The 15,436-nt window shown below is 39.5% G+C and overlaps 1 protein-coding gene across 3 annotated transcripts in view; it reads left to right on the top strand.

Moving 5' to 3' along the window:
* RAPGEF5 (Rap guanine nucleotide exchange factor 5) overlaps positions 1-13,103 on the top strand; it is a 128,221-nt gene extending 115,118 nt beyond the window's left edge. For all 3 annotated transcript variants that reach the window (XM_077304742.1, XM_077304740.1, XM_077304741.1), the window contains exons 21-26: positions 158-248; positions 1,237-1,287; positions 1,612-1,699; positions 4,769-4,833; positions 6,318-6,372; positions 7,797-13,103. In XM_077304742.1, coding sequence (XP_077160857.1) covers positions 158-248; positions 1,237-1,287; positions 1,612-1,699; positions 4,769-4,833; positions 6,318-6,372; positions 7,797-7,915 — 469 coding nt within the window. In that variant the 3' untranslated portion in view covers positions 7,916-13,103. The remainder of the gene's footprint in view (positions 1-157; positions 249-1,236; positions 1,288-1,611; positions 1,700-4,768; positions 4,834-6,317; positions 6,373-7,796) is intronic.
* Positions 13,104-15,436: the final 2,333 nt, after the last annotated feature.

Below are 15,436 nucleotides of genomic sequence, written 5' to 3'. Positions count from 1 at the left end.
CAGTAGCCTTGGGGGCATCTTAGTGGGCTTTGTTGGGTAAGTATAAAAGACAGCCTTGTTGGTGTAATGTGATAGGAACAGTTAGTGTAGCATGCCTTTCCATCCAAATATAAGATTTATATAGGCAGGAAATGACACTTCTTTCCTCATGTTATAGCTGCAAAGCCCAAAGAAATCTGAACTCATTCTTTGCCATTGTTTTGGGTCTCAACACTGCTTCTGTGAGTCGGCTTTCTCAGACGTGGGAGGTAATGAGAGTATTACATTTATATATATTTTTAAAAAGCTTTCATATTGTTTTTCCATATTGTCCTTGTATTAAATCAGGAAAGCACAGTGCAGGTACAATTAATTGCAGACACAAATCATACAAAAACTGCTAAAATTCTTAGAGAAAAATTGGAATGATAAAATGAAGATCTCAGACATTAAACTGTTTATGCTGAAGGGGATTGTGATGTAATAAAATTCATGACTTAGATTGCAGCATAGAAGTTGGTTTACTCTGCTTTACGTGGACCTGGTTATACATGACGGCGGCATGTTGCCCCGTTGCATCCTGTTTGTACACAGGAGATGACATCCCCCAGCACACACAGTCTTCCCCAGAGTCGTGCACATGCACAATTCTGCGGCTGGAAGGTTCCTTGTGGTTTGCAGCGGTGGGAACGGGGGGGGGGGGGGTTCTAGTTCACAATGGTGGAATAGCACCATGCTACCTTTCTGCAAAATAAAAATGAATGCCCTGGTGTACAGCACAGTGCCACAAAGCCAACTGGGACATTCTTTGCCCCCTCTGGACCTGAAAGGCTTGGCTCTTTTCTGTCCACACAGGCCTGCTGCGGGACAGGCCCTGTTGGCCCCCGCAGCGGCTAAGGGAACACAGGCTCTCCTGCATTCACTTAGCCTGGGCCAACTGAGGGCCTGGTCTGCGGCAGGCCCAGGAAGGGGCCTGCCCAGTGGCTGCATCATGTGGAAGACGGGATTTGCCCCCTTTCCTTATGACCACCCTATTGGCCTTTTCCACCCATGTCTTAAAAGACAAGATGGCATTATTCTTAACAGAGAATTGTGATACTAAGAAAGAAATAACTACCAGAGAAAGTAGGGTCCCAATATTTTTCCTTAAATGTAGCACATATATGCAAGACTTTTTTTTGGGGGGGGGGTGGGGAGCTTTTGCTTATCTGACTACTTGTAATTCAGTTTCTCCTGATCCCTCCCCCTCTATCATAGAGAATCCCTGGAAAATTTAAGAAGCTCTTCACTGAACTTGAAAGTTTGACAGTAAGTATAATGCTTTCTGTAGGAATTACTTGTTTTTTTACTGTGTTACTGCATAATGGAAATAATATCTTTTAGAACTGAGATTTCTTAACTTCAGCTTTCTAGAAGACTTTATGTATCTTACAAGGAGTGAGGTAGTTTCATACGTATTTGAATGTTTATTTAATCAGTCATTTTTTAAATAAAATTCTTACCTGTCTCATATTTCAAGGATACCTTCCATATATAAGACATGTTGAGTTCAAGGGCATGAAATGCATTGTTCTTTCAGAAAGCATATTGATTTTTCTTTTTCCTTTCCTTACAATAAAATGGTATTGGTAGGACCCTTCTCTGAATCACAAAGCCTACAGAGATGCATTCAAGAAAATGAAGTCACCGAAAATCCCCTTCATGCCTTTACTTCTTAAAGGTAATATTTTATCTTTTGAGCCACTTTATCCATTTAACTCCTTCCACAGATTTCATAAGTTACTGTCAAAATGTGTTCAGTGATATTTTTAAAGCTTATAAGTAGTATTCAGCATATATTTTGAGTCACTAATATATCTTTATTGAAAATGTAGGATAGCCAAGAAGATGATCAAGAGGTCATTAGCTGGCAAATGGATGACCAATAAAACTTGCATCAACTGCAATTTCAAGGTCAAAGACAAGGGTAGGCCCACATAGAGTAGGGTAAAGAAGTCTAATCTGGAAGTGACCATTACATAGATCACTGTGGCCAAATGTTCCGAAGGCAGGTAGGATGCTAGTAGCTGTGCTTGGCAGAGATGGAAAAACACAGTTTGGGCTACGTTTGTGATCTGAGCCTCCATTGAAAGGGAGGCATCAAAGATCACTCCCAAATTCCTGGTGACCAGTGCAGCTGTCAATTGCCCCCTTCCAGGCATGGGAGAGGCGCTTCCTGATCCCTCCCTCTTCTACCCAGCCATAGGACCTCCATCTTGGAGGGGTTGAGTTTCAGATGGCTCTGCCTGTGCCATCCAGCCACTGCTTCCAAACAACTGGCAAATGTATCTGGGGGGAGTCTGTCCATCCATCAGGAGGTGGAGCTGGGTATCATCCGCATATTGGTGACAACCCAGCCCAAAGCCCCAAACCAGCTGGCCTAGAGGGTGCACATAGATATTGAAAAGTGTAGGGGAGAATATCACCCCTTAAGGTGCTCCCCATATGAGTTCAAAGGGGTCAGATAACTCCTCCCCCACTTCAACCCTCTGAGTCCAGTTCTTGAAAAAGGAGACCAGCCTTTTCAGCGCAGTCCCCCTAATTCCAGTCCTGGCAAGGCAGTGGGCCAACAGCTCATGATCGACCACATCAAAAGCAGCCAGCAGATCTAAAAGTACGAGGATGGCTGGACTGTCCCGGTCCCGCTGGCATTGGATGTTATCTGTCAGGCTGACCAGCGTAGTCTCCACCCCGTGACCAGGACAGAAGCCAGACTGGGCGCTGGTAACAAAATAACAAACAAACAGCTTTATCTTTGCATTCTAATGATAGTCCTTTATTGTAAGGAATTCCACTCTAGACAGGATAGAGATAGGATTCAGATCTATTCTAACTAACTGGGATGGATAGAAATGAAGGATGCATGTCCGGTTCTCATGGTCCCAAGGTGGAGAAATCTGGCAAAGTGTGGAAAGAAGATGTCAAGGAAGATTCCCTAAGAATATCAATCCACATACCAATCTGTGTGTGTTTTTAACTTGCCATAGGAGAATTAATACACATGTTTTGAAAGACATAGTTAAATAAATTTACCAATGCATTACAGAAAGTCATAATGAAGTACAAACCAAAGCATCCAATAGAAGTAAAAGTAATAAAATAGCAGCAGTTAAGAATACATACATAAAACACTTAGCGGTAATAAAAATAGCAATAAAACAGAAGTAGTTAAAATATCCCATAACTATTAAAACAATGTGTGTGTATAAATTGCCATCCAGTGACAGCTGACTTATGGTCCCCCCAGCAAGCGGCTTTCAAGCCAAGTGAGAAGCAGGGGTGGTTTGCCATTGCCTTCTTCTGTAGTTTTCCTTGATGGTCTCCCATCCAAGTACCAATCATGGCTTAGCTTCCAGGATCTGACAAGACTGGGCTATACCATGCTGCCTTCCTTCCCACTAAACAATACAAATATTTTAAAAATTATCAGCAAACCATTTAATATATTCAGTCATCAAATTTGACATAGCAGAAGCCAAGCTAATACAAACAAACAAACTAATTTGCAAAGGCTGAGAAAAATGAACACATCTTTACCTCATACCTAAAATTTAAAAAAAGAATGTGCCAGGTGACTAGCAGTTGGGAAGGAATTCCGTAACCAAATGCCACCTCATAAAAGGCCCTAAGGTAAAACAGTGAACAGGACCTACAATGGAGATTTCCATTCTCACCTATTCATACTGAAGGAAATGGTCTTTAAAGTATGCTTACATGGTTGCCTTGCTATCCGCAATCCACAAATACCATTGAATTATGGGTGTAAGCACAAATGCTTGCTTGACTAGAAAGAAGGGTGGAATAAAAACATCACTGGGCCATTGGGGATCGATCCACAGTTCAGTCACCCTGGCTGGGCTCATCAAGGAAAGGGGAGGAGAACTAATATCTCTAAGAAAGAATAACATATAGATATTGCTGGAATCTTGGAATAGCCCTTATTTAAAAAGGGGAAGCAATATCCCTTCTAAGGTAATTGAATTTCCATACTAACCCTTGTTGTTTCACAGACACTGCTTTTGGATGTCTGGCTGGCATTTCCAAATATTTAATAAAACACTGTTTTGCTTTTACATTGTAGCTCAGATGCAATTTTCTGCTTCACTGAATTTCTCTGGACTCATACGTTTTGACAGCAAGGCAAATTTCTTTCCTTCTTGATTCTTTCCCTCCCCTCCCCTCCCAAAGGTTTCCCCTGCAGCCTTTAAAGAACATGTGAAGGTAGAAAACCTTCAGCAGTTTACTTTTTATTAACATGGACAGTAACTATTTCACCTCCTTTTTGATTTAGTGATGGTGCAGGTGAGCTGGTGTACTAGGAGTGTATATATGATGTTGCACCTGGGTTCCAGGAATAGAGACTGGAAAGAACATAGAACAGTATGGAAACTTGGCTGAGGATAGCCTCAAATAAGGGTTAAAGCATTTGAAGAACACCGTTGCAGTTCTATTATGACACAGATTAAATTGTTAGTGGAGCAACTGGAGGGATACTGAGAGAGGAGGGTGACAATTAATCACCCAGTAGCAAATCTTATAACAACAACAACAAATTCCTTATTCTTGTATCACACACTTCCTGGTAGGCTCAGATCAGGTAACCAGATTTAAAACAATCATACATTTTATTATTAACACATTTTAAACCATTAAAACTGTCTCCTTACGGTATGGTTAATCAGAGCTTGGAGGGTTGCAGTTACCATTATGTTGCTGAGCATAAAATGAAAATGATTTGTTTTATTTTTAGACGTAACATTTATACATGAAGGAAATAAAACTTTTCTGGATAACCTCGTTAACTTTGAGAAGCTGGTAGGTAATATTTTCCTTTATTAAATTTAGTATTGTGGGGAAATTATTGCTACTTTCTTATCATATCTTCTTTCTTCCTTAGAGAATCAAATACATTCAGCATTGTATTCCACTCTTCCCATTATCAGTAGGATAATTTCCTTTAACCAAATAGCCAGGCTTTTGTTTGTCATCCATTTTATTGTCTTAATATCAGCTATTTGCAATGAAATTAGAATCCCATTATAAAGAATCTTGAAAAAAAAATCAGAGGATGGATGCAGAAGTCTTTGTCCCTATAGTACTGAAGCATAATATTCTCCCTGGTGAAAAGAAAAAAAAAACCTTTCACAATTTGCAAAAATATGCACCTATATTTAATACATGCCATGAGTGTTGAGCATGTTAGTCTAATGCAACCAAGACAACAAGGAGTTCATCTTCAGTCACCTGTGTAATTTGTTCAGGTGATTGAACACTTTTGTTTAATATTGCAGCCCTTCAAGTAAAAAATGCTTAAAAAGTGGTTAATAGGATATTATTTTTGGATGCATTGTCAGCTTTTGTATTTTCAGGGTAAAATCACAGAGCTTCAAAACTATCTTGTGAGAAGACCATATGAGGCAGGGTAGGGTACTGGTCTGTTGGTAGAGATCCTCTAGCATTGCAAGAGAAATAGTGAAGAGCTGATTGTTGGTTCAGCCTGCCTAGATTCCTGAACCAAACAGCAGTGGCTTTCTGCCTGCATGGATAAGGCTCAATAATACATGAGCTGAAAGGGTAAGCAGGTGAGTGGCAGGTTCTGTCAAGTTCCTTTGCCCCCATGGAAGAGCAGAAAGGGAGATACAGGTTCCATACACTTCTGAAAAACATCTCTACCACTTCACATGTTAAGAGAATTGCTATACACATCTGATACACCAGTGCAGTGTAGAATGTCAGACCAGGACCTAGGAGACCAGGGGGCACTAAAGCTTGTTAATCTTGGCTTGTCATTCTCTCTCATCCTAATCCTGGCTCATATTGGTTATAAAGATAAGATGAAGGAACAGAGAATAACATCAGCTCCTTAGAGGCTAGGTAGGATTAAAATGTATTAACTAAATAAAAGAAATGTGTACAAGTGAAGTTACTGTGTTGTTGGGAGATGGCAACTGGCATTTTAAAATAAAAATGTGTGGCACATTTCAGTGCAATGGTGGCTAGAGCATGTGGCTTCACACGCAGTACTACTTATGATTTCATCCTAAAGAAAAGAATGGCTTTTATCTTCTGGATACATGCAGAACCCACTTGGTTATCTTTCCTGTAAAAGTAGCTGTGAAGCCTTCATGATACTTCAGTAAAATTTTGTGTTGTGTGATTGCCCAAGACTGGAAGAGAAAAACAGCTGGCTTCCTGCACTAATTTATTTGTACCACTGCTACAGGGTTCTTATTTTTTAAAGTTTCACTTAGATTAATATTTTCTGGTTGAATTCTCTTGTGTTTGTTTCATTTTCACAGCATATGATTGCAGACACCATCCGATCACTGAGACATTGCAGGCGTAACCAATTTGGTGAGTAGATTGCGTGCATGCTTTCTAGCCTGACTTTGGAACAAGTATAAAATGCCTCATTCCAGACAAGTGTCTTTCACCTGCCTCATGATGCAATAAACTACTTTTACCAAAAACAATAGAGCTTTTGGGCATCTTAATATCTACTGTGATGCTACAGACTACAGTCGTGGACTACAGACTCAAATGAATGTGTATAGAGCAAATAGAAGCTGGAGGCCTGTAAGGAATCATTGAGGTGCAGAGGATTGATTTGGAAATCTTGTTTTGCCCTTCACAGAGCGCATAGAAAGACGTCTACTGTATGGACGATGTTATGCCATGCTGTCCCCTGAGTTTTGGCCCAGGGCTAGTTGCCCCGATTCTTCACAGTACCACATGGGGAGCCTTTGGCCCCTGCTTCCCCCTATCTGGCCCAGATTTGTGTTCCTGCACAAGGCATCCAGGTTGGCAAAGCATAGCTGCTCTGCAGGGTGGCGTGGAACATTTATTTTGTCTCTTTTTAAAAAAGGAATAAATGCCTTGCAGTATGGGAGAGCTGCATTGGGCATTTTTATTGCATTGTTACACAATAACACCTTTAAAAAAATTAAAATGCCCCCACATGGTGCTGCCATGCTGCGGGGTGGTGGTGCGCATTTATTTCATTTTTTAAAGGAAGACTCTGAAATAAGTGATCCATGCCATCCTGCATCATGTCAGAGCTGTTGGAAGCTCCCCCCTTCTTTTAGAAGAAGTTTTTTTGGATGAGAGGAGAGAAGCCTGGTGGTGGTAGAAGCAGGAGGACCAGGCAGGCAGTCTAGTGAGCAGGAGCTGGTGGAAGTGATGCGTAGTTGTAAAGGCAAGGAAAGCAGGTCAGGATGGCCTGATTTTTCCGCTTACACATGGCTGCGGCCTGACTTATGCCCTGATTAGGCTCATGGCAAAAAAGGGAATGTGGATTTATCCATGTTCCCTTGCTGTGGGGCAGCTGAGAGTCCTAGTCAGACCAGGGCTGGGATTGCCCTGGACCCAGCCCAGTTTTGTGAGGAAGTGAGAACTGCACCCAAACAGGAAGTGATCACATCCAAAACTCTCATGAGGAAGAGGTCAAAGCAGAAGAAGCAAACCGCAAGATTTTATAGAATCCTGAAATCACCTTCAGTCTAAAATGTAAATTGGTTTTACTCTTTGACAGTGGTAATTTAAGCTAATTTATGTATTCGCTGTAGTAGAGGCCACATGAGAGCAGATACAAAGAAGCCAATAACTACAGGCCCAGGCCATTGAGAAAGTAACTATCTTTAGCCACATCTATAATTCATTAGCAATGAAATAAACTTAGAAATCAAACTTAAATATTTTGGGAGTGACTTAAGTGTGCTTCATAGCTACAAACTAACTTCTATTATTTATTTTTCTCTTCTCTCTTCTCTAATCTTTAGGAAGTGAAGTGGCCCCAAAAGAGCATTTGGAGCTAAAGCCCTATGTCCATCATTTGCACATCATAGACAGCCAGCAGATGTTGTTTGAGCTTTCTCATCAGATAGAGCCTCGTGTCTGAGGTCACACAAACTGCAGTACTTTTCAATTAAGTGAATGAATGTTTATGCCAACCAAGTTGCTTCCCTGGGAGAAAGATGTTTACTGAGTTTTATCAGTAGCTGATGCAGGAATCTCATGAAACGTGAAAAGAGAAGCTGTTCACATCAGCCTTCCAAGGATGAGGAAAATGTCAGCTTCATTCAACTGCAGAGTGGGAAAGAGGGGGAACTGCATTCTCCTCATTTAACACTTGAGTTTCCTTAAAAACTGTAATGGTCCAGAGTACTTTTCAAACCAGATTCTGTCAGTGTTACACTGAAAGAAAATACGTATACACTATGAAGGAAGCAATGAAAACGGCGCTTACAATTCACTGAATCGCCACACAGGGATGTACCTCATGACCATAAGCTGCCAAAGTACTGACTGTTGCCAAAAAGAAAGAGGAAGTACTGTGAGCAATCTTGGCTACCCTGGGACACATAGCAACCAACAGTGGAAGCATAAAGTAAGACACCTTGTTAAGAGCAGAGCATGCAAATAGAATCCAAACCAATTATAAAATAGTAGCCAAATAGCAGTTGTTACTTTCACTCCAGAATGTGCTTCATAGCAAAAAATAAAAGTTCAAGTGAATTTCTGGTAATATGTGACACCTGATTGACTAGAAGAGAGCATGGTCCTTACAATGTTTCTAATCATTAATATTTAAAAAATAGAATTGTCTCTGTGTTGCTGCTTTAGCAATGATTCCCATTTTTGTGACATGTTTGCAGCTGATAGACCATTGCATATTCAAACAATGCTGTGTTAGTCCTCCTTCATTATTATTGTACATAAGCTAACTAACAAGATAAGTGCTTTCTCCTAGAACTCAGGGGCTCTCCCCAGTTGCTTGGGCAGAGAACTGGCCCTGTTAGCAAAACAGTCAGTGGTGCCACTGTTTGGTACACAAGTTATCTATCCCTGTACTGTATGATTTATCTACTAACATTATTAAAATAGAATACTTTTACATGCATTGAAAACCTAATCTGCAGAGTACACCCTTTCCATTTTAGAAGACCAAATACACAAAGAGCCCTTCCCACACAGACTTCGACATTATCGCATTTCTGTTTTTGAAGAATAGTCCCACGAGTCAATTCAGAGGCAATAACAATATACCCACAGACAAAGCATGTGGATTTCCTGTGCTCAGGGAACAGTCATACTGCAGGATATGCATGCTAGCATACAAAAGAGGTGCTCAGCTTTTTGCAAAATGGAAATCTCAGTGTAACTGAAATGAATTGCTCTCAAGGCAAATTCCAGGACAGTTCCTCATCAGTTTTCTCTCTGCAGTAAACCCTACAAAAGCCTCAAGGCAATATCTGGCTGCTGGGACAGACTATAACCAGGGGGCAGTTCCTTAGAAAGGTCTCAGTTTTAACTCACATGAGAATCTTTTCTGCGCAAAGTGGGCACTATTGTTAAGATTACAATATGCTCAGTGTGGGAAGTGGGGTTACTTTTAACTGGTGGTGTCATTAATACTGTCCCAACAGATTTTGTGATGTTTGAATATTCATATTCCAGGATGTACATTCTGGCTGGGAAAATATACTATCTTAAATGCAAGAGCTTCCCTGAGAGAGAAAAAATGCAGCAAATGTATATTAACATATGTAGCACTGAAACATATTTGTCTGGAAAGGCTCCCACTCTTTTTGTCTAAAGATCATGTCCCATGTTGTCAAAATAAGGATTAAAAAGTAAGCAACACTTTCCTGTAATAATTCTTCAACATCAGTTTTCACTGATACATCAATATTAATACTTAGTATCAGATGTGTTCTTAAAATTGCCTGCTGTTCACACTGGTTACTAGAACATCTTCATTGTAATGCTATTATGCAATCTCAAGGAACTGCTGTGTGTTAGGTTATGTATGATGTGAGTCAATACATTTCACTGTTTGTCTATGCAGCTATACAAAAAATACTTCTAATGTGGGCAGTGAGCGTGTACTGCTTTGTGATACTATACTAGACAAACAAGGCTGGGAAGAATAGTCCTGTTTGAAATGTGAGTCTGCCAAAGCAATTGAACTCGTCTTTTCTGTAACAGAATTGCATGTGGTCTGAAGACCATACTTCAGGAGTCCTTTTTCTGCACAAGATTCTTCCTGGTTGATTATATGCTATTGAAAGAGAAATGAAATCAGCTTTAGGTTATAAGGGATTTTTTTTTTTTGGGGGGGGGGTACATTTTGACCTCTTCAGTATGAGAATTGTGAATAGTGTACAGGTATAAATGTAAAGAAAACCTACATTTGTGAAATACAACTGTAGTTGCTACTACAAATCTTCTTTGATTACAAAATCCTTTTATGTATTACAGTGGGGGGAAATTGACTGTCCATTGAATGAATATATTCTTAAGGTAACTGGACAAATATTAACAGCTCCAAATAAGTGTATTTAGGCACACAAAGTTAAGTTTTCCTTTCAGGCACTTAGCTGTAAATGCAGGACACTTTTATAACTAAATTGCAGCTCATTTCTTCAGCAGTGAGAGTTTGCTACAAGCAAACAACAAATACACAAAAACTTCTGGCCAACTTTGCCTTCCATTTCTCGCACAAATTGCTTTGTGATTGCCATTCTTGTAATTAACCTTTTGAATGTGTGTTAACTGGTCAGACTTTCAGAAGGTAGAAACAGACATAAAATAAACATGGGATCATAAGCCTACATTTGGCTTATAATGGTTCTGATGGATATAGGCAGGAGGGTGTTTGAGTATGAGAATCTTTGATAGAAAAACAGATACTTAGTCCTTCCAACATGAGCTATACTCCTTTACAGGTTAGTGTTCTATTCTTGTTGTTGTTTAATTTTGCTTTTAATTCTTTTCCTTGGGCTTTCAATCCAAAAGGTTGGCGAGGGGATAAATGGCCAGAGGAGGGGGATTTGCATGGGAGAATTAGCAGATATAAAAAGTGTTAAGCAAATCCTGCCATTGAGCTTTCATTAATGAAAATACACATTTGGGAAATGAATGTTTGCTGGTATAAGGTTTAGTTCTTGCTACAGTTAAAACTTAAGCTTTAACGGGCCAGTTCATTTATTTTTCGTTCCTAGCAAAGCGGTATACTGAAAAGCTGCTGTTCTGAGATGTTTCTGCTTCAAGGATAAGCCATATTTCCCCTTTGGCATTGTAATACAGAGACCTGATACCTTCGCGGTTCTTTAGATCTGAACCAGCTGACATAGAAATCCATACCATTCTACATGTGTCTCTCTGTTAATGGAGTAATAATTTTTAAAGATAGTGGCCACTTGTCATACAAAAGGCCATAACAGAAATAAACCAAGAAATGTTAGATAGGTGATAGCATTGTTCTGTATTGCAACTTTGATGTGGAAAAGAGGATTGTTTTGCAGGCACAGGGATAATGTAGTAATAGATTTATTGAACATATGGAAGTGACAAAATCCCAAGCAAACTGGTCTGGGAAATAGCATTTGGTTATGCTTGTTGTAACCTCTTAAAAATGTTGATAGTGGCAATGTTGCACATCCCAATAATAATAAGAATAACAACTTTAATCTTGTAGCTCATTCTTCCCTTTATGCTCAGGGTGGTTAAAATCACAATTAGACAATACATTCAAATAAATTATAACAATACATCAATTAAATAAATCTAAATTAGGTTTTAAAATTATGTTTAGGTTAATAAGCTGTCTCCATTATAGTCAGAAATTTTTTTCTGGGGGGGACTCGATCAGTGTTTGGTAGATTTATTTAAGATGGTACTGTATTTCAGGTAGGGAGACAAACATTTTATTGGTGTTGATTTCCTGGCCAGCTTGGTATAGTGGTTAGAAGTGCCAACTGCTAATTGATTCCCCACTCCTCCTCCACACGTAGCCAGTTAGGTGACCTTGGGCTCGCCACAGCACTCATAAAGCTGGTCTGACCGAGCAGTAATATCAGGGCTCTCTCAGTCTCACCTACCTCACAGGGTATCTGTTGTGGGGAGAGGAAAGGGAAGGCGAATGTAAGCTGCTTTGAGACTCCTTCGGGTAGAGAAAAGTGGCATATAAGAACCAACTCTTCTTCTCAACTGTAGGCCTGGTAGAACAGCTCTATCTTACAGCCCCTCTGGAATTGTTTAAAATACCAGAGGGCCTTGATCTCATTAGGCAGAGCATTCTGCAAGGCTAAGGCTGAAAAAGCCCTGGACTTGATCAAAGCCAGATTTCCTTCTATAGGGCCAGGAACTCTGAGCAAATTTTGGTCATATGATGTTAGTGCTATCTGGGGAGGGGGGTTGTAGTGGAAGAGGCAGACCCATAGTTAACTGCCACATTCTGGACCTGTTGGAGTTTCCAGATCAGCTTCAAGGGCAGCTCTTTGTACAATAAATTACAGAAGTCTAGTCTGAAGGTGATAGTTGCATGGATCACAGTGGCTAGGTTGGCTGACACGAGATAGGGTGCAAGTTGTTGTGCCTGGCAGAGGCAGAAAAATGCCTGGAAGCAACATTTGTGACCTGGACCTCCATAGATAAAGAGGCATCCATGATCACGTGATCACAACCAGGCTCTTGATGGTAGTCAAATGTATTAAATGGACCCCATTATGAGCCGGGAGACCATTCATTTCAAAACCATTCATTTCCATGGTAGTTCATTACTGTAAAAATACAAGTGAAGTAAGTTGTAAATATTAACCCTTTAGCAGAGTTAACTAACTAGTTATTTGCATAGGCTATTTATTGTATTCTTGTACTGTTAACAATTGGGGCACTGTTGACAAACAGAAAATGCCATTTGTCTAATTAATTCTGGTCTTTCTGGAGTGCCATGATGCAATCAGCTTGCATTAAAAGTTAATAAAATAGGTAGCCCAAACCAAGGATATTTGCCTAACTTCTCAGGGACCATACCTTATATTTATCCACCATTATGATAACTGGTATGTATGAAATTCTCTGATTTACCAGGAATATGGTTGCCAATGTACTCCTTTACATATTTCATGCTTGTTGGCCTCTGTATATATCATTATGTTGCATATTTATGAGAGCTAGTAAGCAATAATTTATATGTCAAAATGGTCAAGCAATATGAAGAGAAAATCTTGTAAAAGCAAATGTTACATTTAGAATTTTTAAAATACTGCTTTTAAAAATACAAACTCGTATTAATGAAATGAGTCTATGTGTGTTGGTATTGATCTCTGTTCCTCAAATAGTCTGGTTTGGCTGGTAAGTACTGCTTTAGTATCACAGAAAGAAACCCTGCGTAGGCTAAACATAAAATTGCACTTGAGTTCAATGGAGGTGACTTTAATAGTATTTTATGTAGATATTCTTTAATCTTCTGTTTATTTCACAGCAGCATGAACAAGTCTGATTCAATTTTTAAATATTCTTCAGCATGAATTACTAAAATACAAATAAATGTGCTCATAAGAAAATTCATGGAGCCTAACACAATATTTTAAAATGTTGTTGCAAATAGAAATCTACATTAAAGTACATTCTTAACAAGAACTAACAAAGGAATGCTAACTTACCAAAAGACATGCAAGAGTTTTGAAACATTTTTAAAAATAGCTCTGTCTCCATCAAACTGCATAACTCCTGCTCATAAGTTCAAAAATGACGTCTATGAATTGGAGTAAAAAGTGGGTAGGTAGAAATTCATCAAGTCTAGAATCGAACACATTACTCAAAATCTTGCTGGCATCATTTAAAGGAATGCTCATATATAAAGCTGTGACATCACATGACATCAGAGCAATTCCAGATGTTTTGTTTGACAAAATCTTTGGTGTCTTTAGCATAGGAAACAAATGGCCTTAGGAAGTGGTCTAAGTACTGGTTTATGGTCTACCCATATAGGCCCACTTATAAATAAGCGTATGCCATTAGAGTAGGCTTTCTCAACCAGGGTTTCATGAAACCCTGAGTTTTCTTGACATCCCTGGAAAGGTTTCCTGAATGGGTAGGAGTTAAATGTTTAACAAATTATTTTAAAAATATAAAAAATGATAAGGTGATATGACCATAGGTGGTCATGTTGATCTGCTCCCCCCAATAGCCAGTGATGGTTCTGGAGGGGGTGGGGAGAGGGGCCCTGAGTGGGCATGTACTTAGCTATGCTTCCCAACCATATTATGTATGATCGCACCACTTCTTGGGTTTCTCAAAGCCTGAACAACATTTCAGGGAGTTCTCAACAATAAAAAAGTTGAGAAAAGCTGTATAAGAGGGAGATATAAACTAGAACATATCAATAGTTAGTTGAACTCTCTGAGCTGGAGCCAAGAGAATGGATAAAGCATTTGCGGTTGAGTGAGGGGGAACATCTTAATGTTGCTGTTATTCTAATCATGGGTCTGTAATGTTTTACAGCCGTATTCCCAGAAGCCTGCTACATATCTTGCTATACTTATTAACAGATCATAAGATAAGAAGTTTAGTGCTATCTAATCACAGCAACAGCACAACACAGAATTAAATTTGAGTTTTATCTAAATGAGAAATATTGTTCTAATTAGAAACTCCTCAGTAGCATTGTTGAGATCAATGAGGTTTTAAAAAGGGAAACTTCTGGTCTAGGCACAACAGAGGAGCAGTAGTTGTGGGGGGAAAGGGAATGAATAACAGCACTGTCTTGGATTCCAAGTACCTCACTGATTCCACCTTTCCTGGTTATAAAATACTTGCTTCTAGGGCGGCATTTGTTTGTACAGCTGTCCTTGTTGGAGTGTTCTCGCTCTAGGTCAGCCTGTCAGTTTACAGGTTCATTTTTATCTCTTTGTTCCTCTTTCTTCCAGCCTCGCCTTTAAGAAGATATCTTGATTAAGTTTCTGGAAAATTTTACTATCCTGACAAAACAAATCATAAAGCAGTCCAACTAACCCGCAACAAAATATAGACACAACTCAGAAAAATAGCAAAAAAATATTTGAGACCAGAGCAAAATAGAGCTGAAAAGTAACTAGTTGAGAGCAAGAGGCCAACAAAATAAGCATGTAACCAGGATAAACAAAAACAGGAGAGTCAAGGACAATATACATACCATAAAAGTCCAGCCAATTGAATGATGCCTAGAAATGGGCAGCCAGAGTATATTCTTAGGTACATGGATGGCAGGATTCCTGTAGTTGACAGCAATATTAGCCAAGACAAAAATATTTTGTTTTACCTGATGCTTCTAAACATTCTTCAAAAGCACCCTCCACAGGTAACTTTCCTTCTGTTAATATCTGAAATATTTAGATACTTGGAGTCCAGGAGAAGTGAAATGCAATATGGCTATTACCATGGAAGAAAGGAAACTGGAAACATCAACACTGGCCAAACAAGACATGGACTGAGTATTTGTTACCCCTCTCTGCAACATTGGATAGTGTGTATGTAGTCAGAGTCCCAAACCTTTGGTGCAAGCAAAGGGCAAGACCCAAAGAAGCTTGTGACCTTTTGTCAGTGTGGTAGTAAAAGCCAAGTGATCTAGTAACTCATCACCTGCTTCAGGTAT

Source organism: Paroedura picta, chromosome 11 (assembly GCF_049243985.1).
Source record: "Paroedura picta isolate Pp20150507F chromosome 11, Ppicta_v3.0, whole genome shotgun sequence".
Taxonomy (NCBI): Eukaryota; Metazoa; Chordata; class Lepidosauria; order Squamata; family Gekkonidae; genus Paroedura; species Paroedura picta.
The sequence above is the reverse complement of the archived record's forward strand: the minus strand, read 5'-3'. Positions and strand labels throughout refer to the sequence as shown.